Source organism: Pan paniscus, chromosome 10 (assembly GCF_029289425.2).
Source record: "Pan paniscus chromosome 10, NHGRI_mPanPan1-v2.0_pri, whole genome shotgun sequence".
Taxonomy (NCBI): Eukaryota; Metazoa; Chordata; class Mammalia; order Primates; family Hominidae; genus Pan; species Pan paniscus.
Genome location: NC_073259.2, coordinates 141,059,140 through 141,071,518, shown reverse-complemented (window position 1 = coordinate 141,071,518; position 12,379 = coordinate 141,059,140). Strand labels below are relative to the sequence as shown.

At 51.9% G+C, this 12,379-nt stretch overlaps 1 protein-coding gene across 5 annotated transcripts in view; it reads left to right on the top strand.

Annotated features, from left to right (window-relative positions):
- ZNF605 (zinc finger protein 605) overlaps positions 1-12,379 on the top strand; it is a 38,384-nt gene that overhangs the window by 1,965 nt on the left and 24,040 nt on the right. For 3 of the 5 annotated variants that reach the window (XM_055096449.2, XM_003814595.5, XM_034934947.3), the window contains exon 2: positions 9,637-9,813. In XM_055096449.2, coding sequence (XP_054952424.1) covers positions 9,799-9,813 — 15 coding nt within the window. In that variant the 5' untranslated portion in view covers positions 9,637-9,798. Of the gene's footprint in view, positions 1-7,170; positions 7,294-9,636; positions 9,814-9,892; positions 9,910-12,379 lie in introns of those variants that run through there. The other 2 variants (XM_057299569.1, XM_055096450.2) reach the window with 2 other exon arrangements.

Here is a 12,379-nt window from a genome sequence, read left to right as displayed (position 1 = left end):
CCCTCCCCACCCTTCTCCCCTCCCCACCCTTCTCCCCTCCCCACCCTTCTCCCCTCCCCACCCTTCTCCCCTCCCCACCCTTATCCCCCCTCCCCACCCTTCTCCCCCTCCCCACCCTTCTCCCCCTCCCCACCCTTCTCCCCCCTCCCCACCCTTCTCCCCCCTCCCCACCCTTCTCCCCCTCCCCACCCTTCTCCCCTCCCCACCCTTCTCCCCTCCCCACCCTTCTCCCCCCTCCCCACCCTTCTCCCCCCCTCCCCACCCTTCTCCCCCCTCCCCACCCTTCTCCCCCCTCCCCACCCTTCTCCCCCCTCCCCACCCTTCTCCCCCTCCCCACCCTTCTCCCCCCTCCCCACCCTTCTCCCCCTCCCCACCCTTCTCCCCTCCCCACCCTTCTCCCCTCCCCACCCTTATCCCCCCGCCCTTCTCCCCCTCCCCACCCTTCTCCCCCCTCCCCACCCTTCTCCTCCCCTCCCCACCCTTCTCCCCTCCCCACCCTTGTCCCCCCGCCCTTCTCCCCTGCTCCCCACCCTTCTCCTCCCCTCCCCACCCTTCTCCCCACCCTTATCCCCCCTCCCCACCCTTCTCCTCCCCTCCCCACCCTTCTCCCCTCCCCACCCTTCTCCTCCCCTCCCCACCCTTCTCCCCCCCTCCCCGCCCTTCTCCCCCCTCCCCACCCTTCTCCCCTCCCCACCCTTCTCCTCCCCTCCCCACCCTTCTCCCCTCCCCACCCTTCTCCTCCCCTCCCCACCCTTCTCCTCCCCTCCCCACCCTTCTGCCCTCCCCACCGTTCTCCTCCCTTCTCCACCCTTCTCCCCCCTCCCCACCCTTCTCCTCCCCTCCCCACCCTTCTCCCCCACCCTTCTCCCCCCTCCCCACCCTTCTCCCCCACCCTTATCCCCCCTCCCCACCCTTCTCCTCCCCTCCCCACCCTTCTCCCCCCCACCCTTCTCCCCCGCTCCCCACCCTTCTCCCCTCCCCACCCTTCTCCTCCCCTCCCCACCCTTCTGCCCTCCCCACCTTCTCCTCCCCTCTCCACCCTTCTCCCCCCCTCCCCACCCTTCTCCCCCCACTCCCCACCCTTCTCCTCCCCTCCCCACCCTTCTCCTCCCCCATCCTTCTCGTCCCCTCCCCACCTCACCTGCAGGAGTGACTGAAGCCCCTTCTCCCCCGCTCCCCACCCTTCTCCTCCCCTTCCCAGCTCATCTGCAGGAGTATCTGAGTTCTGTGGGGATCCTTTGGGACTCAGAGTTTGGGGTTTCAGTCTGTGGTGATTCTTAAGTGGGGCTTTGGGGGTGCTGGTGATTATGGTGTCTGGCATCTGTATTTAAAAACCATGTGGGAGTCACTGGGGTCCAGTCATCAGTTGGGCCTGTAGGGATGACTCTGCCTGGCCTGTGAGGTCTATGGTGTGACGTAGGAATGGTAAGTGTCTGGGGGCCTGTGGAGGATTAGGAATAAAGGGTCCAGTGTACATCGTTGAATGCGGGACAGTTTTATTGGCTCGTGCCCTGGCATTGGCTTTGTTATTTGAGGGTGTTGGAACCAGGTGAGAAGGAGCTTGTTTGTATTAGTGACCGGGTACCAGAGATGACTGAATGACTGATGGGGTGGGCAGTGAGGTCTGTGAGGAGGAATGATCGAGGGCTTGGGATCAATGCCAAGTATGCGTGCAAGTGTCTGTGACTGGTGTGCGGGTGGGTGAGGGCGAGAAATTGGGGACCCTGTGGGTGTCAGTGAGAGGGAAGCCTGGGGAGCCTAATAGTTTGTTTGCCATTTGCGGTGAATGTGGAGTTAGAAGTTAGTGGCCTTAGCTGGGCACCGTGGCTCACACCTGTAATCCCAGCACTTTGGGAGGCTGAGGCAGGCAGATCAGGAGGTCAAGAGATCCAGACCATCCTGGCCAACATGGTGAAACCCCATCTCTACTAAAAATACAAAAATTAGCTGGGCATGGTGGCGGGCGCCTGTAATCCCACCTACTCAGGAGGCTGAGGCAGGAGAATTGCTTGAACCCAGGAGGCAGAGGTTGCAGTGAACCGAGATTTTGCCACTGCACTCCAGCCTGATGACAGAGTGAGACTCCATCTTAAAAAAGATAATAATAAGTTAGTGGCCTTTGGGTATCTGTGATTAGTGGTCTATACTGTGCCAGTCTGTGGAGTCTGTGGTCAGGTGTTTCTGGAGGCTGTTGTGGGGCCACTAGAGTTAACCGCCTGGGGGCTTTGTTGGATGGTCACTGGGGAACCCATAGTGTGTGTCTCTGAAGGCCCTGGAGGGGCGGCCTCTTGGGGAGAGAGACTGGGTGGCCTGTGAAGTCAGCCATTGTGGTCCTGTGGGAGTGATGGGGGCACATGCGGTGAGTGAGAGTGGGGTTGATGGAGTTCGGTGGTTGTGTGGTCTGGAGGTCTGTGAAGCAGGCCTATTGGATTCAGTGATCTGGGGATGTCTTGGGATGTGGACCTGGAGAATTCTCAGGTGGTCACTGTGAGTGACTGGGGGACTTGGGATGCTGGAGGTTGGCAGGGGCTTGGAGCTGCGGAGTTCAGTGGTTTGTGTCTGGGGTGTGTGTGTGATGGAGGCCCTCCCTGGGACTTGGTAATCCGGGGAACTTGCCAGGGCCGTGTTGGTGGGTCTGGAAGCAGATCCGAATGCGAATGGGTCGTGGGTTGGCTCAGGCAAGCCTCTCGTGAGTGACAGGTCTTTTTGCCCTTTGGCCCTCTCCTTGTAGCTTGTGACCGCTGATCAGTGATCACTCTTTTTACGTGATTATTTCCTTTTTTAAAAGTTCTCAGTGACCCCGTTGGCCTTAAGGTCTTCCCCTTGTAGAATTTCCCCCTTGCTGTTTGTACCTCCTGGGCCTCTTCCATCCCTCCTGATGACCTCCAGCTCCCCCACCCAAGACCTTTGCATCTGAGGTGCCTGGAGTGGTGTGGTCGGCCCAGCCTTCCGTGGCGGACTCCTCCTGCTTCAGGCTCAGCTAAAAGCCACCTCCTCCCACAAGCCTCTACGACGTCTGGGAGGAATATCTTCTGCCCATTCATCCCTTGGTCACAGTTAAAATTTCCTTTTTTTTTTTTTTTGAGACAGAGTCGCCCATGCTTGAGTGCAGTGGCGTGATCTCAGCTCACTGCAACCTCCATCTCCTGGGTTCCAGCGATTCTTCTGCCTCAACGCCCCCAGTAGCTGGGATTACAGGTGCCCGCCACCATGCCCAGCTAATTTTTTGTATTTTTAGTAAAGATGGGTTTTCACCATGTTGGCCAGGCTGGTCTCGAACTCCTGACCTCAAGTGATCTGCCTACTGCCTCGGCCTCCCAAATTGCTGGGATTACAGGCGTGAGCCACCGCGCCTGGCCCACAGTTAAAATTTTTTCTGAGCGCTCACAGTCAGAAATCATTTATTTACTTGGCTGTTTCCCTAGAGGGCAGAGACACTGTACATCTTGTTGAGTGGTCTTTCCCGTGTTCTCAGAACAGTGCCTGGTGTGTAATAGGAAATCAGCAAATGCTGCTTTCCTAGCGGGTAAATGAGACTGTGTGTGTGTGATGTGTGTGAACGTGTGTGTATGTGATGTATGTACATGTGTGAAAATGTGAGGCGTGTGTGGGAATGTGTATTGTGTGATGTACGTATGTGTTTGAATGTGTGTGATGTGTGTATGAGTGTGTGTGTGTATGAGTGTGAGTATATGTGTGTGATGTATGCGTGTATGTGTATGTGTGTGGTGTATGTGTGATGCGTGATGTACATGTGTATCAATGTGTGTGTACTTGTCTGTGATGTGTGTTGTACATGTGTATGTGTCATGTATGTATCATTGTGTGTGCATGTGTGATGTACGTGTATATCAGTGAGTTTGTGCATGTCTGTGTTATGTGGGATGTACGTGTGCATCAGTGTGTGTATCTGTACGTGTCTGTGATACGAACGTGTGTATCTGTCTGAGTGTGTGCGTGTCTGTGTGTATGGTATACGTGTGCATCAGTGTGTGTACGTGTGAGTGTGTGACGTACGTGTACATCGGTGTGTGTACGTGTCTGTGTGTATATGTGAGATATGTATGCATCTGTGTGTGCATGTCTGAGTGTGTATATGTATGAGATACGTATCTGTGTGTACATGTCTGTGAGTGTGTCTGTGATGTACGTATCTGTGTGTACGTATATGTGTGATGTACATGTGTATCTGTGTGTACGTGTCTGTGTGTGTGATGTACGTGTGTATCAGTGTGTGCATTCTGTGTACCTGTCTGTGTGTACATGTGTATCTGTGTGTATGTGTGATGTACATCTGCGTCTGTATGTACGTGTCTGAGTGTATGTGTGATGTACATGTGTATCAGTGTGTCTGAGTGTGTGTGCATGTCTGTGTCTATGTGTCTGTGTATACGTTACGTACCAGTGTGTGTCTGTGAGTGTATGCGTGATGTACTTGTGTATCAGTGTGTCTGTACATGTCTGTGAGTATGTGTGATGTATCAGTGTGTGTACATGTCTGTGTATGATGTATGTATCTGTGTGTACATGTCTGTGATGTGTTATCAGTATGTCTGTACATGTCTGTGATGTACATGTGTATCAGTGTGTCTGAGTGTGCATGTCTTTGTGTGTATTGTGTACCTGTGTACCTGTGTCTGTGAGTGTATGTGTGATGTACGTATCAGTGTGTCTGAGCGTGTGTGCATGTGTGTACTGTGTGTGTCCCTGTGTATCTGTGTGTGTCTGTGAGTGTATGTGCGATGTACTCAGGGTGTCTGTGTGCCTGTCTTTGTGTGTGTGTACGTGTGCATCAGTGTGTGTGCACGTCTGTGTGTGATGTACGGGTGTATTAGTGTGTCTGTGTGTGCGTCTGTGTGTGCATGTCTGCACGTGTGCGTGTGTGTATGTCTGTGTGTGTCTGTATGTGTGCGTCTGTGCACGTCTGTGCATGTATGTGCGTGTCTGTACGTGTGCATGTGTGTGCATCCGTGAGTGTGTGCGCATGTCTGAGTGTGCGTGTACTTGTAGATCAGTGTGTGTGGGGTGAGAGTTTCGGTGTGAATGTGAGAGCAGAGGGATTACTCAGGATTCTGAAGGGGGAGGCCAGGGTGGCTGCTTTTGGACTCAGGACGACAAGATGTTCCCTTTGCTGGAGAAGCAGCAGGAGGAGATCCCTTCTGCATTCACTCAAAAAGGGTCTGACCTAATTCGAAGCTTCCGGGAGGGCAGGGGGACCTTGATCTCAGGGACCCCAGGTTTGGATGCCAGTAACTATGGGGTCTCTTTGTAGTCAGGGCTTCTCTCTGGGCCTCCTAGATGGTAGAGCCCCCGACCTCTGTGCCACAAGCCTGAAGGAGCTCCCAGGCGTCTCAGGAGGAGCTGCGTCTTTGGATGCCAATCTCTGGGCTCTTCCAGGATGTTTTTTCTCGAGAATCTGCCTCGAGCCGCAAACCCTTCACACTGCAGACTAGAAAGAGTCCTCTTAGAGCCTCTGACCTTTATCTCTACTTCAGCTGCGAACGGGCGAAGCCTGCGCCATGCCTCTCCTTTCCCGCCGTTTCTAGGAATTCCTCCTACCTCAGTGTCCTTGCTCTGCCGTTCACCACGGTTTGGGTCAGAATCCAGAGTTCAGCCAATGCTTGCAGAGAGACTGTGGTTGTTAACTGTCCCTGTTGACACTGGGACCTGTCTCCCCTCGTGACCTGAGTCTTACCTTGATTCTCTTAATGACGGAGAGGGAGACATTAAGAACTTGGGAGCCAATGCCAGGCGCGAGCTACACTGGTCTCCGCCTCCTGCTCCCTGCAGATACTGTTGGGGACCAGCCTCAGCACCACCCGTAGGGTACCCAAAGTCCGGTGGCGACAAAGGAATGAGAAGAGACAGGTTAAGAGTGCATAAAGAGTGAGGGCCGGGGGCCAATTGCAAATCGGAGGCTGCAAAAGGCGCAGGGTTCTGGTTTCCACTCTATTGATTGAGTACCATCACTTACAGCTAAGAAGCAGACGTTCAGGGCGAAACAGTGAAAGGGAGGCAGTGCGCCCATCATGCGTGTAATCTATAGCACTGGTGGTTTAAATGAATCTCCTTTGTGCTCAAACAGCCTATTTTTAACTTACCGGAGAGTAGCTAGTGGGAGTGGGCTTAACTAGGAACCTGCACGTCTGGCTTCCAATGCTTCAAAGGAGTGTCCTTCTCCTTGAACACAGTGTTTATGGATGATGGAGCAACTCGCTCAGAGCCTGGGAACATCACGGCGATAAGAAGGCTTTCCTCCTCAGAGGCCTCTTGTGGCTTTCCACAACTTCTTGTCCCATATTTTTATGGCCAGTTAATACAGGCACCCCATAAGCCTTTCCCCCAACAGATACCAAGCAGGCGTGAGCTACGCTGGTCTCTGCCTCCTGCTCCCTGCAGGTGCCAGGCGTGAGCTACGCTGATGTCTGCTTCCGCAGGTGCCAGGCGTGAGCTACGCTGATGTCTGCTCCCTGCAGGTGCCAGGCGTGAGCTACGCTGATGTCTGCTTCCGCAGGTGCCAGGCGTGAGCTACGCTGGTCCCCGCCTCCTGGGCCCTGCAGGTGTGGATGCTGCTGGCTGTGCACCGTGGGGTTCCTGAGCGTGGGGTCACCTGGGAACGACCCTTGTCTAATTCTCCAACCCTCAGCCTCTGGGGTACGTGGGAGACCGCGCAGAGGAGTGGCGTCTGGCTCTACTCTTTTTTTCAGTTGCCCTGAGGCAAAACCCGGCCATTTGCTAATATGCAGTCCTAACTTTCCTCCCTGATTTGAGGCAGGGGAGCGGAGACTTCAGTCATTGCTTACTCTATTTCTGTGGGACAGTGAAGACAGACAAAGACGAGAAAAGGGCTCTTGCTGTAGGTCTTCTCGCTCAGTTTACCTCACTTTCTGGAAAGGTGCCACTGGCCTCGTCCCACTTGTTATCTTCCTGGCTAGCTGGTTAGCCCCTTGCCTGTGGGGCCCTTGCCGTGTGCTTGGGAGTCACCTGCTTCAGCCCTGGGAGCTTCAGAGCTGCTCGGCAACCATTCCTGGGCCACGTGGCCTCGCTCCACAGGTGTAGACGGCAAGTGCTGGACAAACGTTGCTTGGCAGGATTGTTACGTGAGGTGGAATTTCCGTCCCTCTTGTCTCCCAAGTTTACAGGAAGCTTTTTTTGGACATTTCTTTTCAGACTCATTCTAATGAAGGAAAGAGCATCCCTGTGCAGCTGCGTGTCCTTCATTTCTTTGGCTCTGATTCCGTGTCTGGCTTCATCTAAGTGGCCTGGTCCATGGGCAGTGAAGAAATGTAAAGTGTGAGCATTCGTGTGTACCAGGATGTGGTGCTTTTTGAGTTCATTATGCTTATTTTAAATCTTGGTCAGTCTTTTCCATCTTCTGCCTAAGATGGTATCTTTTGTGCAGTTTGTGGTCTTTGAAAAAAGTTTTAAAAGTTTTGAAAACTGGAACAGATACCGCCTGCACTTTCCTTCAGAAATCAGCAGTAACAGCCCAGGCTGTCGGTTTCCAAGGGGTACCTGAGGCAGACCCCAGTCCCTGCAGAACTGAGGAATCATGGAGGGTTAAGGGCTCCAAAAGTTTGGAGGCGGAGGTTGCAGTGAGCCGAGATCACGCCACTGCACTCCAGCCCTGGCAACAAGAGCGAAACTCCACCTCAAAAAAAAAAAAAAAACTTTTGAAAAAGTTTTAAAGATAATGGTTATACTTAGTTCCCTGATTATTTGGGGAAATAAACCTAAAATCTGCCAACCCAGAAGACCTCTTCACAAAAGTAGAAAATAAAAAAAAATAATTTTATTATTGAATAAAAATTAAACAAGGCCAGACACAATGGCTCACACCTGTAGTCCCAGCACTTTGGAAGGCCAAGGCCAGTGGATCACTTGAGCCCAGGAGTTCAAGGCCAACCTGGGCAATAAGGCAAAACCCCGTCTCTACAAAAAATACAAAAATTAGCTGGGGATGGTGGCGTACACCTATAGTCCCAGCTACTCAGGAGGCTGTGGTGGGAGAATTCACCTGAGCCCAGGAAGGTTGAGGCTACGGTGAGCCAAGATCATGCCACTGCACTCCAGCCTGGGTGACAGAGCAAGACCCTGTCTCAAAGAAAAAAATGTGGCCGGGCGTGGTGGCTCACATCTGTAATCCCAGCACTTTGGGAGGCTGAGGTGGGCGGATCACCTGAGGTCAGGAGTTCGAGACTAGCCTGGCCAATATGGCGAAACTCCAACTCTACTAAAAATACAAAAAAATTAGCCAGGCGTGATGGTGGGCACCTGTAATCCCAGCTACTTGGGAGTCTGAGGCAGAAGAATCGCTTGAACCCAGGAGGCGGAGGTTGCAGTGAGCCGAGATCATGCCATTGCACTCCAGCCTGGGCTACAACAGCGAAACTCTGCCTCAAAAAAAAAAAAAAAAAAAAAAAAAACCAAGGGGGTGAATCTCTTTCTGTATTTTGCATGAGGGAAAATTAGGGATTTTTTCCTCCTTTTAAATCTGTATTTGCCCTTCCAGGCCTGTGAGCACACGTTCCCCTCGGGGTGTCAGCTGCTCCCCCATGTGGTCTGGAGATGCGCGTGAGGGAAGGGCTGAAGGCCAGGCTTTAGTCTCTGAAGCTTCTGATGAGTTGAAGCAGAGGGGTGCTCAGGGGCCCAGGACCGAGGGTAGACCTGGGAATTGTGCCCCCTCTTCCAGCTGTGAGCTGCCCCCACTCTGGGCAGCTTGTGAGTTGCCATTCCCGCAACTCCCAGCCCTGGGATGCTGGAGGCAGGAGGTCAGAAAATACCCAAAGAACAGCAGCAGCCTTTACCCCTCCATGATTCCTCAGTTCCACAGGGACTGGGGTCTGCCTCAGGTACCCCTTGGAAACCAGCAGCTGGGCTGTTACTGCTGATTTCTGAAGGAAAGTGCAGGCGGTATCTGTTCCGGTGTGAACTGGGGAAGAGGCAACGTAAGACATTCCCTGCCTTGTGTCTTGCTGCGCCCTCTGTCTCCCATCTGCTGTAGGCTGCAGCCAGGCCCTGCTCAGCCGCAAACCCACGCCTCAGCTCCACCCCAGCCTGCATCTGCCCAGGGGTGTCTGTTTTTCTTTTTTTACTCTTACATTAGTTCCTCTGATCTAGGTTTTCCTTTTGTTCCTGGGCTGATCCATCTCTGCCTAAAGTCCATTTTCTGTTTACCACCCTGCCTAGAAGTAAGTTGCGTTTTACTCTGTAGCACTTAACACAAGTAATTTGATTTAGGTGCTCCAGGAAGTATTGCTGCCAAATGGATAAGTCCTCATGGCATTTCCAGAGCTTCATGATGTCTGTGCTGAGCAGTTTGGGGTAGTGGTGCTCCTCTGGAGGTGTCTGCTTGAACCAGCCAGGGGAGTGGTTTCCATCTGGCATTTATGGGTGGAGCCGGGGCTGTTCAGTTCCGTGCGTACTGCAGACCTGGCCTAGATGCAGGTCAGACCCGACGGAGACATGCTAGTAGCTCACATTCCACCCTGCTTCCCACCCGCTAGCCCTGGTGTGAGCCTACCCAACATCTAGTTTGAGACTTTAAATAATCTGAGCTCCCAGCAAGAGAACACCAAGATTTAGGTTCCCAAATTAATTAGATCATCTAAAATAAAATGTCCACTGCATCCACAGGCAATAGCCCTCTGGAACAAGACAATCCGTGTGAGATAAGAAAGAAGAGCCCACAAGACCAAGGATGTATTCTCAGTTTACAGACCACTGACCAGAGGCCTCTCCAGGGTGTCAGGACTAAGAGAAGTCACAAAACAGCAGATTTCCCAAGAGCAGCGGAAAATGATCCAGTCACAGGTGGGTTATCGGTTTATCCTCTGTTTCATGAAAATGATCCAGTCACAGGTGGGTTATCGGTTTATCCTCTGTTTCATGAAAATGATCCAGTCACAGGTGGGTTATCGGTTTATCCTCTGTTTCGTGGGTGTTACGAGGCTTACAGAAATCTCTGCAACACACAGAAGGGTCTAAATACATTTAAATAAGAGAAAATATAAACTTGGGAAAGAAGATGTCCAAAGAAGCACAAAGTAGATTATAGAAACATACAAAAGTCTCAGCTGGGCATGGTGGCTCATGCCTGTAATCCCAGCCCTTTGGGAGGCCAAGGAGGGCAGATCATTTGAGGTCAGGAGTTTGAGACCAGCCTGGCCAACATGGCAAAACCCCGTCTCTACTGAAAATACAAAAATTGGCCTCCCAGCTACTCGGGAGGCTGAGGCATGAGAATCACTTGAACCCAGGAGATGGAGGCTGCAGTGAGCTGAGATCGCATCAGTGCACTCCAGCCAGGGTGACAAAGTGAGAAAAAGAATCATACAAAAGTCTTAAAGTTGGAAGAGATCAATAAGAAATGGGATCCTTCCCTGTTACAGAGTTGAACTGCAAGCTTTTCTGTTATTTCCAGAAGCCATAACAGAAAGGGAAGTAGGAATAGTTAACGTGGGTTCCTCTTGTCAAAAGGAAAAAGCAGACAGATTACTCTGGAGAAGCAAATACTTCCAATAATTACACATAAAGAAAATGTTTTGATAATTATTCATGTACCTGGCATAGTGGTAAGATCCTAAATAGCAGCCTTGTAATAAACAAACAGGTTTCCTAGGACTATTTCTTGGAGCTCCTCAATGTCAGCTAAGGGCATGAATCGAAAGAATTCAGAACACAGTTTCTTCGAGGACTGAGATGGGGTCTTGGTTGCACATCCTACCTAGATTCCAGTTTTAGGAAAGAAACTTAAATCACCTGGCAGAATTGATCATTACGAAACCTTCAAATGGTCCCCATAAGTATGCTCTCCCCTGGAATGTTGATGTGTTTTGGATGGAAATGCCGCTTCTGTTGGCAAAGGCCTGACATGCAGGGATCTGCGTTCAGCTCTGTTTCCGTACTTTGTTGACTCAAGAAACAGACTGTGGTGTCCCCTCACCTTTCGGAGGAATTCTTACCACCTAGCCAGCCTCTCCCCTCTCACCCTTTCCCTGCCTTTCCTTTCTTCCTGATATTTTCTTTTTTTGATGTTCAGTCCCACGCCAGGAGTGGCACCACTGCACTCCAGCCTGGGTGACGGAGCAAGACGCCGTCTCAAAAAAAAAAAAGTAAAGGAATAAAGGATGGCTACTCCATAGGCAGAGCAGGGCATTCCGGAAAGCAGGAGGAGGAAGGCGCCCACCCTAGGTACAAGGCTTGTTGACATGTAGGACAACAACAATGACAGTCACAGGGAGATGTGCTCAGCCACAAGGGTTTGTGACAAAGGATTGATTTTCTTAATATGTTTTATAAGAATCAATATTATTATCTTTAAAGCAAAATTAGAAACGGTTTTGTTCTCAAGACATGGGTCTGTTTAGTACACATTACTAATCTGTTCCCTTAACCGTAAACATCTAGAGGCCAGGAATACCTCACCTCCTGGCAATGCTGTCCAGCAAGCTCCAGCCTCATTTTCCCTCGCCCTCACTCAAGATGGAGTCGCTTTGGTTCTAATGCTTCTGACAAAGAGCCAGTTGCATCAGTGCAGATGTGGGGATTGTCTCTTTGCCCTCAGCCGAGGGAGCCCTGAACAAAAAACTCCAGCAATTTTTTTGGACCCTGGGGTAGGGAGGGAGGGGCTGGGAGTAGAAAAGTACCAGGTACTGAGTCAAAGTGGGGAAAAGTGTCTTCAGGGTTCTCCCCCACCCCAACGAGGAGGTCTTGCATTAGCACCTGAGAAAGGCCTCAGGAGACTGGAGTGCAGGTGCCTGGGTAAGAAGGGCAAATGTGTGAGATCACGACCCCTGACTGCAGCTCCCCTCAAAGACCAGAGTGCGCTGGCCGTGCACCAAGTCTCTTGGGAGGGCAGTTTTCCCCTGAGGCCTGCTGGGTAAAGCCTTGGTAATTGCCTGTGCTTACACCTGAACATGCACTACAGGTTTTTTTTGTTTTTTTTTTTTTGAGATGGAGTCTCGCTCTCTCGCCTAGACTGGAGTGCAGTGGCACAATCTCAGCTCACTGCAAGCTCCGCCTCCCCGGTTCACACCATTCTCCTGCCTCAGCCTCCCGAGTAGCTGGGACTACAGGCGCCTGCCACCACACCCGGCTAATTTTTTTGTATTTTTAGTAGAGACGAGGTTTCACTGTGTTAGCCAGGATAGTCTCAATTTCCTGACCTTGTGATCCACCCACCTCAGTCTCCCAAAGTGCGGGGATTACAGACGTGAGCCACCGTGCCCGGCCGCACTACAGGTATTTAACCAGGAGCTGAACTCCTTGACTCCACTCCTTGATTTTTTAGGACCTAAGTGTGAAACAGGCTACCTCATCATGGACCCCAATAGGTCAGACTTTGACGGGCCGTGACAATAACCAGGTAAATCGTCTG